This window comes from Brettanomyces nanus, chromosome 4, assembly GCF_011074865.1.
Source record: "Brettanomyces nanus chromosome 4, complete sequence".
NCBI lineage: Eukaryota > Fungi > Ascomycota > Pichiomycetes > Pichiales > Pichiaceae > Brettanomyces > Brettanomyces nanus.
In genome coordinates, this window is record NC_052377.1 from 2005294 (window position 1) to 2022169 (window position 16876).

At 42.3% G+C, this 16876-nt stretch overlaps 7 protein-coding genes across 7 annotated transcripts; 3 read left to right on the top strand and 4 right to left on the bottom strand.

The window, feature by feature from the left end:
* Positions 1-125: 125 nt before the first annotated feature.
* FOA43_004194 (uncharacterized protein) lies at positions 126-764 on the bottom strand (the record flags this gene model as incomplete). The annotated part of the gene is made up of 1 exon (XM_038924437.1): positions 126-764. The coding sequence occupies one exon, from the start codon at positions 762-764 to the stop codon at positions 126-128; it is 639 nt and encodes a 212-aa protein (XP_038780365.1).
* A 147-nt stretch (positions 765-911) lies between these two features.
* On the bottom strand, positions 912-6325 carry FOA43_004195 (uncharacterized protein; the record flags this gene model as incomplete). Its single annotated transcript, XM_038924438.1, has 2 exons — positions 912-5575; positions 6322-6325. The coding sequence occupies 2 exons, from the start codon at positions 6323-6325 to the stop codon at positions 912-914; spliced, it is 4668 nt and encodes a 1555-aa protein (XP_038780366.1).
* Positions 6326-6725: 400 nt separating this feature from the next.
* On the top strand, positions 6726-7895 carry FOA43_004196 (uncharacterized protein; the record flags this gene model as incomplete). Its single annotated transcript, XM_038924439.1, has 1 exon — positions 6726-7895. The coding sequence occupies one exon, from the start codon at positions 6726-6728 to the stop codon at positions 7893-7895; it is 1170 nt and encodes a 389-aa protein (XP_038780367.1).
* Positions 7896-8276: 381 nt separating this feature from the next.
* Positions 8277-10181, top strand: FOA43_004197 (uncharacterized protein; the record flags this gene model as incomplete). Its single annotated transcript, XM_038924440.1, has 1 exon — positions 8277-10181. One exon carries the CDS (start codon positions 8277-8279, stop codon positions 10179-10181), a length of 1905 nt encoding a protein of 634 aa, XP_038780368.1.
* A 455-nt stretch (positions 10182-10636) lies between these two features.
* Positions 10637-12475, top strand: FOA43_004198 (uncharacterized protein; the record flags this gene model as incomplete). Its single annotated transcript, XM_038924441.1, has 1 exon — positions 10637-12475. The coding sequence occupies one exon, from the start codon at positions 10637-10639 to the stop codon at positions 12473-12475; it is 1839 nt and encodes a 612-aa protein (XP_038780369.1).
* A 53-nt stretch (positions 12476-12528) lies between these two features.
* On the bottom strand, positions 12529-13017 carry FOA43_004199 (uncharacterized protein; the record flags this gene model as incomplete). Its single annotated transcript, XM_038924442.1, has 1 exon — positions 12529-13017. One exon carries the CDS (start codon positions 13015-13017, stop codon positions 12529-12531), a length of 489 nt encoding a protein of 162 aa, XP_038780370.1.
* A 563-nt stretch (positions 13018-13580) lies between these two features.
* Positions 13581-16751, bottom strand: FOA43_004200 (uncharacterized protein; the record flags this gene model as incomplete). The annotated part of the gene is made up of 1 exon (XM_038924443.1): positions 13581-16751. One exon carries the CDS (start codon positions 16749-16751, stop codon positions 13581-13583), a length of 3171 nt encoding a protein of 1056 aa, XP_038780371.1.
* Between the last annotated feature and the right edge of the window lie 125 nt (positions 16752-16876).

Consider the following 16876-nt stretch of genomic DNA (forward strand, 5'->3'; position numbering starts at 1 on the left):
TTGCTAACTTTTCTTTCTCTTCTCATTTCGGTTTGCATGTGTGTGTTTTGCTTATGTATTTTTATTTGCTGTATGCTTTAATAGCTTCCATATTGTTAACTGGTAACCGTTAAATACTATATAAATCAAAGGAATGTGTTCAACTTTGCCTTCTTATGGTTTATTTGTTCTGACTGCTTCTGAGAATCGGTCGACAGACCAGAATCACTTCGAGCCTCTTCAAGAGGAATATCTTTATATTGATGGTATACCTCTTTTAGTTTCTTCCTATCTAAACCTCTAAGGCCATCGAAGAAGGATCCAGGAAGATGAAAAACCGACTCGAATCTTTCGTTGATCGTCGCTAGCTCGTCCTCAATCTCTTCTATCGTAATATCTCCTTTAGAAAGCTTTTTGATCACCTTATCAAACGACTTGAATCGTAAATGATAATTATCGTTGTATTCTTCGTCACTATTTTTCTCACGCATGATGTTCAAAGCACATGATCCTATGAATGTCACTAAAAACATCTGCCAGAAAGTCATTCGAAGCGATCTACGCTTCATCACCTTTATAAGCTGTTTTTTATCTTCTTCCTGGGGATCAGATACCTTGGAATGTGAGGAAGATTGCACCGTGGCTTCGTAAGATTCACCTGGTATAGGCTGTTCCCCGACCTTTGACATGTACTCTTTAGAAGGCCCTGTACTCATAAACCTGACGCTGCTTAGACATCGGATCTTCAATCTAGTTGATGATTGCCGTATAATTGCAGAAAGCATTGCAATTAGTTGAAGAAGAAGCTGGTAAAAAATGAATAAAGGTCTAACCAGGCTTGAAAAATTAAATGGTCCTATTTCTACAAGTGTCGAATTTAAAATCCAAATGAATTAGTATTGTTTGTTACACATCTCCAAAATACATATCTCCTAAGCATCATCTCCGAGATGAGTAGAAGAAGACTGCTCTGCATCCGTTTCAAGAGGTGTTGGAGCAGACTCGTCCGCATCAGCTTCAAGGTCGTCAGGAGTATCAGTGTAGTTCTGATCATCACCACCCACGTCATTTTCCAAGCCATGCTCTAGGAAACTATCAATTTCACGAGCATCATCGTCTTCGTCCGCATATCTAAAGAGAGAATCTTCATCGTTATCAACGATTCTATCGTTAAACAATGACGAAATGGTACCGGCGTTCTCCCCTCTCACTCCCAGCACACCTCTTTTGAAGAAGGTGGATATTTTGCGAGCAGTAGACGTCAGAAAACTGAACGTATAAATTCCCCCTCGGACGATCTTATTCACCACTCTATCGGTAGCATTTTCTTCGACAAGATGTAAATTGTCGTCGTCGTCAAGACGAATCTCTCCAAACCTTTGGAAGCCCCCGTTCCGTCTTATACCTTTGTCGTAGACGAAGGCCACCGAGACAAGGAATGCCAACAATGGCAAAGTTATCACCATAAATAGTGCGAATCCTCGTATGCCATTATGATGCTCCTTCTTATAATCATTTTCCTTACCAGGACATGGATGTGATGCCCATTTATCAAGTTCCAATCCACCCTCACATGTACTTAACGGAACTTTCCTATAACCGGTTGGTTCCCAGTACTCGAGAACCTTATCGTCTCTATTACATATCTCTGAGTTGTCCTTTGAAGAAAGACCCTTGATGAGTCTGCAGGTACCATCTGCAGCCGTTTCAAAGTTATAATCGCATTCAAAGTCGTTTCGGCTGCATGAACAGTTCTTCATATGCTTGTATCCCTTACTTAAAGGTGCGGCACCTATAAAGCAATCATCAACATCAGCACTCCTACGCAAATATTGCGATTCATGACCAAAAAGACATTTGTCTTCCTGGTGTGGATAGCGAGGAGACCAGTAGTCAAAGTCCCTCATTTGCGTTCTGTGATCGAGGTCGAGCTTGCATTGTCTATTGTAAACACGAGAAAAGTCAAGCGAGATCACCTTTTCACTACCTCTCTCATCCTCTGCTAATAGCATAAATCTACGCGCAGTATCAGACGGGACCGTTGATAAATCACTAATCATATACTTCTTTTCAGCAAACTCATAATCTTTCCAAGTCTGGCCTTGATCCAACGAATAGGAGACAGTATTAGTCGTCTCTGCAGACTTGGCAATGACCAAAATGGTACCTTGATCACCAAACTCCCACATATACTGCCCCTTTCTAATTTCTTTCCAGGTAACACCAGCATCTTTTGTAAAAAACAAAGCCGTGGTGTCATCATTCATAGGGGCTAGATATTCACCGACGTTTCCTATACCGAAAAGCATTCCGAGAGCCGATCCAGAAGAGTACGTATCTCTCGAAGGATCAAGTCTTTCAGTGTATGAGTGAAGGTTCAAAGAGCACTTTTTACACGCGTACATTTTACCTTCAGAATCGGCAGATGGTGACTCAAGAGAATTCCAAGATGCCCCGTCATTAAAGGTAATCATGGTCTTGAGCCTTTTTTCAACATGATCCTCCTTGACCTTGTCTGCATTGCTAACAATGTTAAGTAGGGATATTCCTTCTGGAGCCTGAACACTCTCAAAGTCAACGTATGCTGCACGATTCCGGTTCACGTTTCTGAGAGAAGTCACATATGAAGTGCCGTTGTAGTTGCTCTTTAATAGAGCGCCAAACTCTAAATCATATTCAGAACTTGTAGTCACGTGCATAAAGATCTGCTTGGAGTTCACGTTAAGAATGGTATAGGCAGTCTGTTTAGTGACCTCAATATTGTGTGGGAATTTCGCTTCAGCAAAGTTGTAACCATCTACAGACACAAAGGCAGTAAGTGAGCTATCGTCGTTCACTTTTGCCACAATCAAGAACTCTCCACTGGAAGTAGAGCCTATAATTCCCTTTAATATGATCTCCGGAGCCGAGAAAAAGTTGTTTTTACTGCCGATGAGATTGTAATAAGGGTTACCTTCTTGTTTCTGCTCGCAAATAATGAGATTGTCCTTAACATTATAGTTTTCCGTACTGAATATGGAGTCAGAGAAATGGCACTTTCGTGCGTTATCCACCATGTGAACAAAGCTTTGTCCATTGTCTTCGGTAAGTGCCACACTCGATTTACAATTTCCCATACTGTCACAATCCGATAAAGCATACCAAATAAATTTGGTACTATTACTCTTGCTGAAAGACATCTCATATTTTGTGTCACTACCAGCCACATATGGGGAGTGGAAGCTCCGGAACGTGACAGCTCTATCGTTGGAATAGTACACTTCACCCGACTGTGCGGCAATATAGACATCATTAGGGAAATATGGATTGGTGAAAACACTAACAACCCTTCCTTCAAGACCCATCAAGTCGTTTGGAACAACGAATGAGTATCCTCCATCATAAGAGACATATATCCTCATGGTTTCCGTGATAACCAATAGCGTCTCATCTGGGACACCAGAGTTCGCTGGATCTCTTTCCAAGTAGAAGTAGTAGATGATCTTCTCATCCAAATCTGTGAATTTGACGCTGATTTTCTCCACCTCTGCCAATTCATTCATCACTTGACAGTCCACGATATAATCGTTCTTAGGGACCTTGTAACCACCAGAACAAGGATCATCGGGAATCATCCTTCTGGAAGTAAGACTAATTTTTCTCTTTCTGTTCTTACCCTTGCAAAAGTCCTCGGCCATTACAGTGGAAATAGGATCACATTCTCCCCCTGTATTCATTCGGAAGCCAAAATCGCATTCAGTATCTTCGAGGCCGCACTTACAAGGCTCCTCTATGACCTGGATATCTTTGTACAACTTGCTTGCAAAACACTTAGAATTTTGCTTCCTTCTATTGTACTTTTCACGATGGCCATCGACACAGATCGGTTCATTGGTCTGGGGATCACGTCTGGCATACCACTCTTCGAAATCGTTCTTTTCGCATTCTTCGCTGAATGCATCGTCGAAATCAATTGTGATGGCTACATATGTCATGGTTTGGGGCGTGATGCCAACCAACAGAGCCTGGCGAGCGGTACCATCTTTAGCAGTGATCAAATAATCGGGCACTAAGGAAACACCTATATCAACCTCTTTCCAAGTGGAACCCTGGTCTAGAGAAAATAGAATACTACCGGTACTTCCCTCTTCCAAAGATGCAGGGAATCCTTCCAAATTCAACTTGGTAATAATGGCAATGTTACCGAAATCTGCAAAGGTAAACACGGATGGACCATCGCATACCTTGCTCCAAGACAGTCCTCCATCACGAGAAATGAATGTTTTCAAATCGTTCATTGAACGTGGCAAGGTGTTTCCAGTCGCGCCCACACCCATAAGAATGCCCGGAGTCGGCCCAGATACGATTTCACCATTACCAGCTCGTTCCTCAAACCACATGAGATTGACAGAGCAGTCCTTATCGCCTAGACAGTTAGTATCATTGAGAGGTTTGAGATAAGACCAGGTATCACCATCATTAAGAGTAATCTTGGATCTAGCAAAACCGGAATTTTGGGGTTTTCTTTGGCCATCATCTGCTTTGGCGTCACCTTCAGTCATAGCGATCCATGCACCATCAATTCCTTGAATCTTCCTAATCATTTCCAATCCACCGCCAAAGCCATCAACATTACTGATGATCTTCTTGAAGTACATGCCCTGGGAATCCGATCGATAAACATCGGTGGAGGACTGGAAATCGTAAGGATTGGAGACACCACGTAAGGCCACATGAAGTGAGTTCTTGGTGGAAGGAAGTAGTGTAAATGCCCAGCTTCTGAGTTGCTTGTCAAAGAAAGATTTCCTGAAACTAACACCGTCTTTAGAGACGTACAAGTCAACCATTCCATTGTTATCGTACCTATCTTTCTGCACAACAGCGACCATAAAGGAGTTGATCACTTTAATGTCGGCCACGTAAGCATCTGCCAAAGCATCGCTCTGTGGGACTAGAATGGTGTTGAAAAAGTCCTTAGAGGCAACAATTTCACTCTTTAATGGGAAGCCATTATCGTCAAAGTCACGTTTGGTACATACCATGAGTTCGCTGTCGGCAACATGGAAGTCGGCATTTGTTCGAGCAAAGGTACAGCCAGATAAACCGTTGATATCAAGACGAACAGGTTTCGTAGCCAATCCATCTTTCGAATAGTAGAACGTATCGTTACACTCTGAGCTTAGTACATCAACGGAAAGTACCTCAGGGCATCTTCTGAACGAAAAAAGCATATAATCATGCTTATCATAGTTGACACTAACAGTGGCAGAAGTGTAGCCCTCTTCATCAATTTCAAAATGTTTCCAAGATTTGCCCTGATCCTTTGTGTAGTAATGCCTTTTGGACTGGGTGAAAGCAAATCCTAATTGGTTATCCAAGTCGATCTGTCGAATAGAGATAGGAATGGTGTTATCATTATCTTGTGAGAAAAGTTCAACAGTATCCCATGTTACTCCATTGTCATTAGATTGAAAAACCGATTGAAAGTCTTGAAGTAGTAGTACAGGGGAGTCATCAAAATAGAAAACGTTCTGCACATTATCGAAGTTCTTAGTATGTAGCTTGGGTATATATCCAGTGTCTTGCTTAGCGCGAACAGTAGGTAGAAGCCAGATAACTCTCAATAGTCCAATCAACAGTACATATTGTAGGTACCACATTTTTCAGACGTGTCCAGTTCTTTCCAAGCTGTTGCTTACGATAGAGTATTAAGAAGTCGTTCTAAGCCACAGCCTAAAGAAAAACAGAGCTAAGTTGCGCGCCAAGTTGCGCGCCAAGTTGCGCGCTGAGTCGCACGCTGCGTTGCGCTCTGCGTCCCTCTACTATGGCACTGCCTGAAACTATAAAGTACCAATTATATTGAATCGTTTTATAAATACCATTTGAATCGATCAGGGCCAGAGATTGCCACCAAATACTGGCTTCTTGCCAGAATTCGTATAGAAGCCAAAAAGTGAGATTCCTTCACGAAATTCCTGGAGATATTTATCGTACCTGGATCGATCTCTATCATTGAAGCCACTAGACAGTCTATAAAATTGGACTTTTCCATAGTTGGAACTCGCACTACACTAGTCAAGGAATATTTATCTGTAGTAAGAATATCAAAGTCGATGGCTTGGCCCATGATCCCTTGAAATCTGGTGAGAGCTTGGGTTATGATTAGTTTCCATGCTGTTTCGTCGGCGCTTGGAATATTATCTTCAGCATCCACAACACTGTGATTTTGGTTAGTAGAGAACAGAAGGGGCCGAGAGGGCCGAGAAGGCCGAGAGAAGACTAATACTTACAGATGAAGCTTGAGATAGTACCATTCTGGATTTTTAAGCTGGTGCGACCAGACTGCTTTGTTTTCCACTATACTCATTGGGATGCATGAAGATCAATGGTGCTAACGATGAAGAAGTAAAGAAGGTATAGATATCGGTGATCAATTTTTTTCAATCGACGCGTCGATTGACCGAGAGAAGAAGATGTAATATCTGTGAGGTATAGGAAGGTTTTGGGCCTTGATCTGTCGTCAGAGTTGGCGTAGCCTCAGAGACGCCTCAGAGACGCCTCAGAGACTTTTGTCTCATAGATATCGAAGAGCGACCTTGTTCATGACAGCACTCTCCTACAAAGTGTTTTGCGGTATCTTCTATACGACGGAAACATTGTTGCAACTCCATTCGCGATCCATTTGATTCGCTCTTTTCCAACGACGAGAAAGTTGGAAGCTTGAAACTTTTTTCCACTATTTTTATAGGAACAAAGGGAGAGAGAGAATGCTTGCAAATAGGTTACGCAGTATCTCAGTGATACAGGTGAGAAGCTATGTTTCTTTAGGTGGAGAGGGTAAGCCGTTGGATGATTTAATGAGCAAATTGAGTAATATAACAAAGAATGCCAATGAAGAGAGGTTAAAAAATAAGTCTTCCGGTAGCAATGGAGATAAGCAGTATCAAAGAAAGAAGGAGGCCAAGAAGGCTACTATTCAACGTAAGAGATCGAGATTTTCCAGGAATAATGGTGGAAATGACGATAACCGAGGTAACAGAAGACGAAATTATGGCAATGGAAATGGGAGCCGAAACGGTGGAAGAAACTACGATGGTAACAGATCGAGGGGTGGTCAGAAATTGAATTTGGAAGCTCAAACTGCCAAGGCTGAGGCCAATGTTAAGGCGATTTATGAGCATTTAATGAGGACTATGGGTACTAATGGAAAAGGTGACGGTAACGATACCATGGCAAATAAAAGTGTTCTCGACATTTTCATGAAGATGGAAAAAGTGAAAGAGAAAGACTTAAACGAGGAGGAGGGAAAGGCAAGAAGTGAGTTCATTAGAAGAAAACTTAGAAGTGAATTGCAGCCACTTGGATACTCCCACAAGAGCGTGAAGAAAGGTCTTGCTAACCAGGAGTTGCTTAGACGGTTGAGTAGTCTACAGGACTATTCGAAAGGATACTCCATATACCAGCCAGAATTTCCTAATGTGGCAGAGCTTCAACTAACCAAGACTAAGATTGCATATAGTGCCAACAACCGAGTTCTACTAGCGTTGGAACAGATTGCAGCCATAAGGGGTTATAAGTTGAAGGATACGTACAAGATGCAGCCGATTTTACCTGCCAGTGCCAATCTATATCCATTCTGCAATACTTTGATTCCTGGTAACCTGGCAAGACCGAAATCGGATCTCAGAAGCTTTGACGATGTCCCAGAATCAGAGATTAGAGCTACAATCAATTATACTGTTAGAGGGATAAGACCGGAGTTAAAGGTGGATCCTAAGAAGCAATATAAAACACCCCAAATGGAGCTAAATGCTCACGTGGTGGTCAACTCCTTGAACAGTAATGCTCAGCTGAAAGTTGATAATATCCACCTTCCTATGAGCAAGGTTCTTATAGGCGATGGTAAGCTTAGTGAGCTTCCCAAAAAGCAAAATTGAGTGTATTTATTTATCCTATATATAGTAATGATCACAAGAACCCTGCACTGCGCCCCCCTGTATGATCACAGGAATCCTGTTTTCAGATCTCTTTCAGTTTTTTCCCACCTTTCTTTTCAAATCGCCGGTAATATTCGATTGCGTCATGTTTCAATGCTTTTTTTAGAATATCTTCGCATATTTCGGTGTTTGCTCAACAGCCAAAAAGATCCAGCTGCATTGTCTCTTCTAATTTCTTGGCATCCTTTTCTGGGCCCACACAATAAGACTAAATTTTTTCGGTGTATTAAATTGTGAGAATAGGTGTAATTTCTCGGTGTTCTCTTTTGTAATTTAACGTTCTTAACCCTTTTTTTTTCTCCTTCAACGTTCGTTCCAATCATGACAGACCATAAGTTTTTGGATGACGATTTAGCCAGTTATTTGGATCAACTTTCGCAGGCTCCTCAGGAGGCTCTGACGCCGTCAGTCGCAACGGCGTCACCAAACCGTTCTCATGTTGATTCGGGTAATGCAGCTGCCACAGATAGAGAACTTGATGTACTTTTTGATTTTGTGAGTTCAATGTATGAGGGCAAATCGAAGACTGGTGACACCCCTCAACAGGAGAGACATGAGCAACAGCAACAACTGCAGCAACTGCAACAACAACAGCAACTGCAACAACAACAGCAACTTCAGCAACAACTGCAGCAGCAACAGCCACAAAGTCTGCGACATGAACAACAGCGGGAACAACAGCGACTGCAGCAACAACTACAACAACTGCAGCAACGTGATGATCGTCAGCACCATTCCCAGAAGCATCCGCAGTCAACAATGTCATCCTCTTTTACTCCCCAAATTCAAATAGATACCCCTGTTACCACCAGTAATACTGACCGGAGTCAAGAGGACGGAGTCTCGGTGTTTATTAGTCAGGCTGAACTTCTGACACCGTTTCAAGGGGACCAGTTTCTTCATCCGAACGATATCGCTAACACTTATTCGGACCTATCAGCGTCTTCATCGCCATATTTATCAGCCACAGAGTCTTCTTATGCAGAAGACGAAGACCACAATCCTGCTTTCGCCGCTCTTCAAATGCAGATGTCTAAAGATGACTCTGATGCTGTGTTTTCTCATACCATCGAGAATCTTTCCCTAGACACTCCTTCTGCAGATCTTCAGGATGATGTTCAGTCGATGATGCATATGACTCAACCGTTGACCGAGAGTAATCTCCAACAACAGCAACAGGCTCAAGAACAGAAGCCCAAACAGTCACCTCATAAGCAAAAACAGCAGCAGGCATACCAAATTTCGCAAAAAGATCTTCTTCAATCACCGTACGCTGATACTAACGTGATAGAGAACCCGGAAAAGGTGGCTGCCAAGACACCGTCTCTCTTTTCGAGATCTCCGTCTAGATGCTCATCTTCTAGTAATAATATTATTCCGGAGGGTCCTACGATTCAGGTGGAAGATATTTCTGGACATATTAATGTGGCTAGTAATAATGGCACTGTGGGCTCCACAATGAGCCCCAGATTCATGGTGACAGACCAGACAGATAATCAAGAACAAGCAAATGATGAGAAGATTCAAGAAAGCTACTCTTATTTAACATTACCAGAAGATGCCATTCACAATTCGATGAGATTAGGTAGACAGAGGCGAAATTCGGGGTCTTCTACAGGTTCACGGTCTGGATCACGGTCTGGATCACGGTCTGGATCACAGTCTGGATCAGGATCAAGATCAAGGTCGGAATCAACCTCTAGGTCAAGTAGGCATTCAAATTATGAAAAGTCATTGTATGAGAATGGCCAGGCTACACATAAGATAGCTGCTTCCGGGACCAAGAAAAGTCAGAAAAACCCAGCTTTGTATGCATGTTCTATTTGTGATAAGATGTTTACTCGACCGTACAATTTGAAATCACATTTACGAACGCACACTAATGAAAGGCCATACGTGTGCTCTATATGTGGTAAAGCTTTTGCTAGACAGCACGATAAAAAGAGACACGAGGATTTACATACAGGAGAAAAGAGGTTCCAGTGTAGAGGTACATTGGCAGATGGAGCCACTGTGTGGGGCTGTGGTAAGAGATTTGCCAGAACAGATGCATTGCGACGCCATTTCCAAACTGAGTCTGGGAAGGAATGCATTGGGCCTTTCTTGGAGGAGATCGAACACGACAAGCGCCCCCGGGTCGAACTAGAGAGCACAGCCGGGGCATTTGATCCAATCGCTGCTGCAATGCAGAACGCACAAACGTTTCTGAAGAGTAATCAACGATGAATACGCTACGCTCTTTATGTACTAAATGAACAATGTCTTTTATTTCCTTTCTCGGCTAAACTTTTCTGAAGGACCAAATTTTTTTTTTTTTTTCATTCCAAATTTTCCTTATAAAGGCGAAGGCTTTTTTTATTTGACTACTTTAGACGCCACAAGGGTAAAGACAAATACTGGTCAAATTGATTACAATTGACTGACACGCAATTTCCTTTACTCGTGTTTCTTCGGACTTGATGATCTTATTGCGTGCTCAAGTTTCTATTATATTACTATACGCTTCAACTGTTCTTTGTGATTCTATCAATACTAATACGACAACGCTGATTCCCTTTTTAGATAAGCAACACGGTTGGATCTATATTGTTTCTGGCTTTGTCACCTTTGTTCTACTTGCTTGTACCACCGATTGGTTATATTACCGCAAGAACTGGAGACATTTTTCTCTTTATAGACTGATGGCAGGATTGGGAGAAAGGTTATCTTCGGCGATTAGTTTTTATAGTACATCAACAATTCGAAGGCCTTCATCTTTGAATGAACCCGATTATAGGGCACAATATGATCGGGCCTTGAAACTGGGTGGATTTCCTGGTGGGTTATGCAATGATGGCAACACGTGCTTTATGAACTCGGTGTTACAGAGTCTTGCTTCGTCCAATGAGATTGTTGATTTTTTACAGAACTATACCGATAACAAGGAAAATGCGAGCTTTTCAAAAAGTGTGACACCGTTTTCTGATGCTCTTCTGGATTTACTAAGCAAGTTAAATGCCAAACATGGTAATAAGACTCCTACTTATAAGACTAAGAGGCTTCTTAAGACCATGAATTATGGTCCCAACAAGAATCTCTTTCTAGGATATAATCAAGAGGATGCTCAAGAGTTCTATCAAAGTTTAATGAAGCAGGTAGAAAAGGAGTACAAGATCACAAAAGAACCGAGTACTAAGAAGCTTCGACAGACGAGTCCCGAGAAAGGCAGCGAAAAGGTACACGATAAGTTTGTGGACCGTGAGCCTGGAATGTATAAAGGATTGGACAACATTGGGGAATTAGGCAACATCTATGTGCCGGCTGTTCAAGTTGATCCCGATTACCCTAATGTTCAGGAAAAGGTTTATCCACTGAACTTGATAACTCCTGTAGATGGACTTCTGTGTGAACGTATTGGATGTACAAGATGTGGAGAAACCGGTGGTATTAGATACTCTGTAACATCTGGCTTGGGATTAACTCTACCTTCACTTTCGAAGCCGCAATATCGACTTGACGAGCTCTTGGATGACTGGATTCATCCTGAGATGATTGACGGTGTCGAGTGTAATAGATGTGGATTGGAAAATATGAAGGAAGCTTTAGAAAAGAAACTGGTCAAGTTCAAGCAAACAAATAGAGATGGAAAGATGGATAAGCTCGTCAATTTAGCAGAACAACGAATTTTAGAGATAACTGACGAGTTATCAATGCCAATTATTAATGATGAAGATTATGATAGAATGCATACAAAGAACATGGTGAAGAAATCTACCAAAATTAAGCAGGTTTACTACTCTAGACCTCCTGCTTTACTTTGTATTCACGTGAATCGTTCTGTGTTTGATCCCAGAACTTATATGGTACGCAAAAATAACGCCAGGCTTATCTTTCCGTTGAAGTTAAACATGACTGATTATGTTGCTTTGCCTGATGATATCAATATGGATGCCAGGTTACCGTTTAGAAAGCAAGATGAGAAGACGTCTTTGCGTGATGAGACGATTGCCAATTCGAATGGGGCCGAGACTTTGCCTTCGCCGTCACCGTCACCATCATTATCATCATCGTCGTCATCATCATCATCATCATCATCTTCACCTAACTATGAAGAAGATCCTTTCAAACAAAAAATCAGCACTTCTAACCCAGATACAAGGCTAAATTACTCTTTGAAGTCGGTGATCTCCCACTTTGGTACACACAATTATGGTCATTACATCGCTTATAGAAAGTTTAGGCAGACATGGTGGAGAATCAGTGATGAAATCGTTCGGTTATCCAGCGAGGATGAAGTTCTCAATTCTCAGGGAACGTTTATGCTTTTCTATGAGTTATCCAGTAGAAATGACGAGAAAGATGAAGCTGCTGAAAAAGATACAGTTTCGGAATCATTAGAGATTCCTAATTCTAGTGATGAAAATTTGATGATGTCCAGTGATGACAATAATGATCATCAAGACAGCGACTATGAGAGCAGCAGCGATAGTGATAGTTATAATGGTTACACTAATGATGACGACGCCAACAGAGGCTCATAGCCAGCTGATCTCTGCATTATATAAGTACATTTTCTATTAAATATTTATTTACGCTAAACTTGGGTCCAATCACTTGCTTCGTGTATGGCGTCTTTTCTATCTTTAGTAGATTCTTGGGTGATAAGCTCATCAAGATCGTAGTCGTATTTGTTAGGATCCGAATTTACGGAATCCTCAGCAGATGAAGCTTTATCCCTTCTGCGTACTTGTTGCCGAAGATCCTCCTCATTTGCCAAACTTAGCTTTATCGGAATATCGTCTCCGGTGATCTTAACTTCTTTGACCTTCTGGTAGACATCGGAGCCTATCGACCTTAGTTGGGAACTAGCGGGTTCTGAAGTGGCAGTAGTTACACCTAAGCTATCGTCTTCATCAGGAGGAATGTAGGCGGATGAACTCTGGGGTATTTCAGACTGCTTTCTATCTGAAATATTGGTGAGATCTCGATCCTTACGTTTCTGTATATAATCTGGATTGGTAACATAAGTAGCCACTCCTGAGAGTCGCGGAAGGATGACGATCACCAATATCATGAAGACCATAACAACTAGAACAACAAAAAAAATCTGCATGACGGCAAACTATTTTATATTAGAGTCTTCTTGCTGGAGACCTGAAAGGAGTTCGAATAAATGACAAATAACACTGAGGAAAGGAGTGATGTTGAAGATCATCGTCTCGTCTATACTGAACTTTGAAAATTTTTGAGTCTAAAGCGCGAAGCTCAGAAAATGGCTATATAGCTAGTCTATTTCATCTCATTTGTTCTTCTCTGTACAATGCTAAGAAGAGATCCAACCGTTATAAAGCTTGTTCCCGAGGATATAAAGGAGTTCACTCGTGAACAGACTTATAAAAAAATAAGCAATGGTTCTAGTGACAATCAGAATCAAAACTCAGCTGACGATGGAAGCAATGTCGACGCCAACACCAATTCTAGCTTTGTTGTGCAAGATCAGAGCGTCAAAGAAAGAATCGTAGGCCTAGCAACGGATGTGGATTCATCCCTGTGAAAATCAGTGTTCTCTCTTTAACCTTTGCTATATATTCTTTCTGGTAAGTACATGTGTATTGTATTATACACGAATCTCTAATCTACAAATATTTATAATGTGTCTTCCTTTTTGACGGCTGATTGTGCACTCCCCTGTGATGCTGGAGTAGTTGCATGCATCGGCGTAGCCATATCATCATGTAGAGGGGTAGCATTATCGGAGTCATCTGCCGAATCTGTCTGATTCTGTTGTGATCTTCCATGTTTCATCAACTTAATCGGTGATTTACCGTTTTGCAAGCTTGATAGTGAACCTATACTACCCTTAATGGAACCTTTATGAGTCAAAGAAGTCGCCACATCACTTGCTCTGGAACTGGTTCCCGCTGCATCTGTCAATTTACCATCACTTTTATCTTTGTTATGTTTTTCCTCCTTGGCACTCTTCTTACTAGTACTCGTCAAAGAAGGCTTATCAGCGGTGGTTGTGGTAGTGGCACTGGTAGTTTTACCCTTTTCTACCTTTTCTCTTTTATGCGATTCATATCCAGTACTCGCAATAGCAGATGCAGAATTATACTCGTTTAAAAGACCAGGAATATTCTTCAATAAACCATCGATCTTTTCCAAGGCACGACTAGCAATGTCAAAGCTTCGAGAGTTCACTTTGAGAATCCATCGATAATCAAAAAGCTGCTCCTTGTAACTAGCAGCTTCGCTGGTAGAACCCGAAGTCACATACAAAAGAGCAGCAAATACTCCGATCAGTGCAAAATTGTTCACTGCGGATGAGTACCAGAAGGCCTGCATATGTTCAGCCTTCAAGTCACGCGCAAACTCAATCGACGCGATTAGTCTGGTGTGTGCAGCATTACGGCAAACCCGTACAAGTTCCTGCGACGGCGCAGGGTCTGACTGTTGATACAAGACACAAATGATACGGCGATGTAATGTAATCTCTGTAGCAAAGTAGGATAACTGAAGAGTTCCATTATTGTTGAACTGACGAGGCTTCAAAGAGCTCATCTGCAGCTCTTTGGGAAGCGAATGGTACCAGTTGCGAAGCTTCAACTGAAGTGGTTTAGCATTGGAAAGAACTTTGTCAATACTCCTGATCTGCTCCATACCAGAAGGTGTATAAAAAGTGTCCAATATCTGGCTGAGAATATCACTAAGTGAAATCATCTGTTTAAATGACTTCTTACCGTTTTCGACATCCGCTGATCCAGCCTTCATGCTGTCGAGATCATTACCTTTCTCAGGAAAGTCCTCATCACTCACCTTCTTAACCAACCAGTTTTTACCTTCAATGATATGGCTAGGTCTAGCTTCCAACAGCGACGACCATTTGTCCTGAACATATACTGCCCAGGCAAGTCGACGTCTTAAGCCCCTTTCCCATCGCGGTAATCTCCAATTACCGCATTCTAAACCTAATCCAAGGTCTTCTGCTAGTGCAACGACCTGGGAACAAAGCAGCCAGTTCTTGTCCGACGTGTCTGGTGTCCGACATTGAAGTAAAAGCAATCCTGCTTGAACGGCACTCAACTTTGGACGGTGTATGACATCGCCAAATGAGCGAATGGCAAATCTGTGCAACGATTCCACGTTAGGTTTAGGAAACTGGGACAATGTTGGATCGTAATCCCACCACTGAATGGCCAAAAGATATACCGCAGCAAGAAGGGGTGCACCAAACTCTCTGTGAGTTCTCGAATACTTTTCAAGAAAGATCTTCTTGTGCAAAACGGGAAATGAAGGATGAACAGTACGAAAATACAGGTCAATAAGAGCCTGTCCATGCGGAGCAACATACCTCTCTACTATATCCGCATCACGTTCAGATTTCTCATACAAAGCTTCGCTGAAATCGTCTCGTAGTACAAACTGAACGGTGTCTGACACCTTCCTTATTGAATTTGTTTTGTCAAGGGTAAATTGATCTATCTTGTCCAAAGATATCCTTTCTAAGAAGATTGGATCATAAATGGCCGTAGTACCAACATAGAAACTCGACCGTGGATACTGGAGACTGAGTGTTTTCTTGAGTAATGACCTCCCTGGCATAGTAGCATAGTCCCGTATCGGATGGACATCTCTTACAGGGATATTAGGTGGTGGCTGGATAGTAGGGTCTTCGATGCGCATTCGCTTGGAGGTTGTCTCAGAGCTAGAAAGCCCACGCTTAAGAGACGAGCTCGATTCTGTAAAGGTGCACTTTAAGCCTTTGGCCTGGCACATCTTACAGGAGTTGATCTCTGGAATCATTACACATTTTGTCTTCCTTCTTCGACAGTGATCACAGGGCCTCACTTTTGTTCGAGGTTGAGGAGGTTCACGATGCTTGCGAAATGTTCCTCTACCACCACGCAAACCTGTGTTGGTCATAGATAGATTGGATGAACTACCCGGAGACGTAGTGTTATAAGAAGAACGAAGAATCTGCTGCTGACTGGCGGCAGTCATTTGAGCCATCTGCAGAGCCAGCTGTTGTTGATATGGACCTGAAGGTTGACTCATCAGGGAATTTGGAGATCCCGTATAGGCTTGAACAAAGGGAGTCATAGGTGAAGGTGATACTGCGTAGGGGATCTGGGTGTAAGGAGACTGCTGTGGTGGCAACGAACCATTCTGAGTATGATCGTGAGCCTGGCTTGCCTGTGAAAAAGTCACTGCTGTCTGATCTCTAGGGTCCAACAACCGCTGTTGCTTATTGTTCGATATTGACATTCGCACAGGTATCGTAGAGCTTATTGCGGCTGTCTTTGCAGAATGCCGCTCATCCTCATTAGTAGAAGCTCCCATAGAGACAAGCTCGGCAGCAGAGGCAGGAGTTCCGGGACTTCCAGTAGACCCTGACTGTCCTATATTTTTACCACGATGAGAAGACATCTGCTGCTTAAAGCCTGCGATATTTTGAGTCTCTATCAGCATATTCTGATATTGCTGAAGCTGCAGAGCATAATCTGTAGGAGAAGCAGCTGTATTTGTAGTCGTATTCACTGGCGAAAACCCCGCCGTAGCTGCAGTGGTGACAGTTCCTGTTGTAGAATCAATGGGAAGACTGGCAGACTCGCCCAAGAAGTTGAAATCTTCGGCAGCATCTTCCCAATTGGCATAGTCAAAACCCAAGGTATTTCCGGTTGTGGTCTCGTTGATGCTATTGCTATTGTTATTGTTATTATTATTATTATCTGTATCATGACCACTTGAATTCGGAGTACCGTCAGCATCGGCTACTGCATTGGTATGCGGATGTACAGGACCGTTAGGATTTAACATCCTTTAGTAGAAAGATTATGATGTGGAGATATATAATCGATCTTTGAATGGTGGTCGGAAATTGGGTCCATGCGATTCTGACAAAACGCTATTGAAAAAACACTGTGGAATCAATTGTAGAGTCG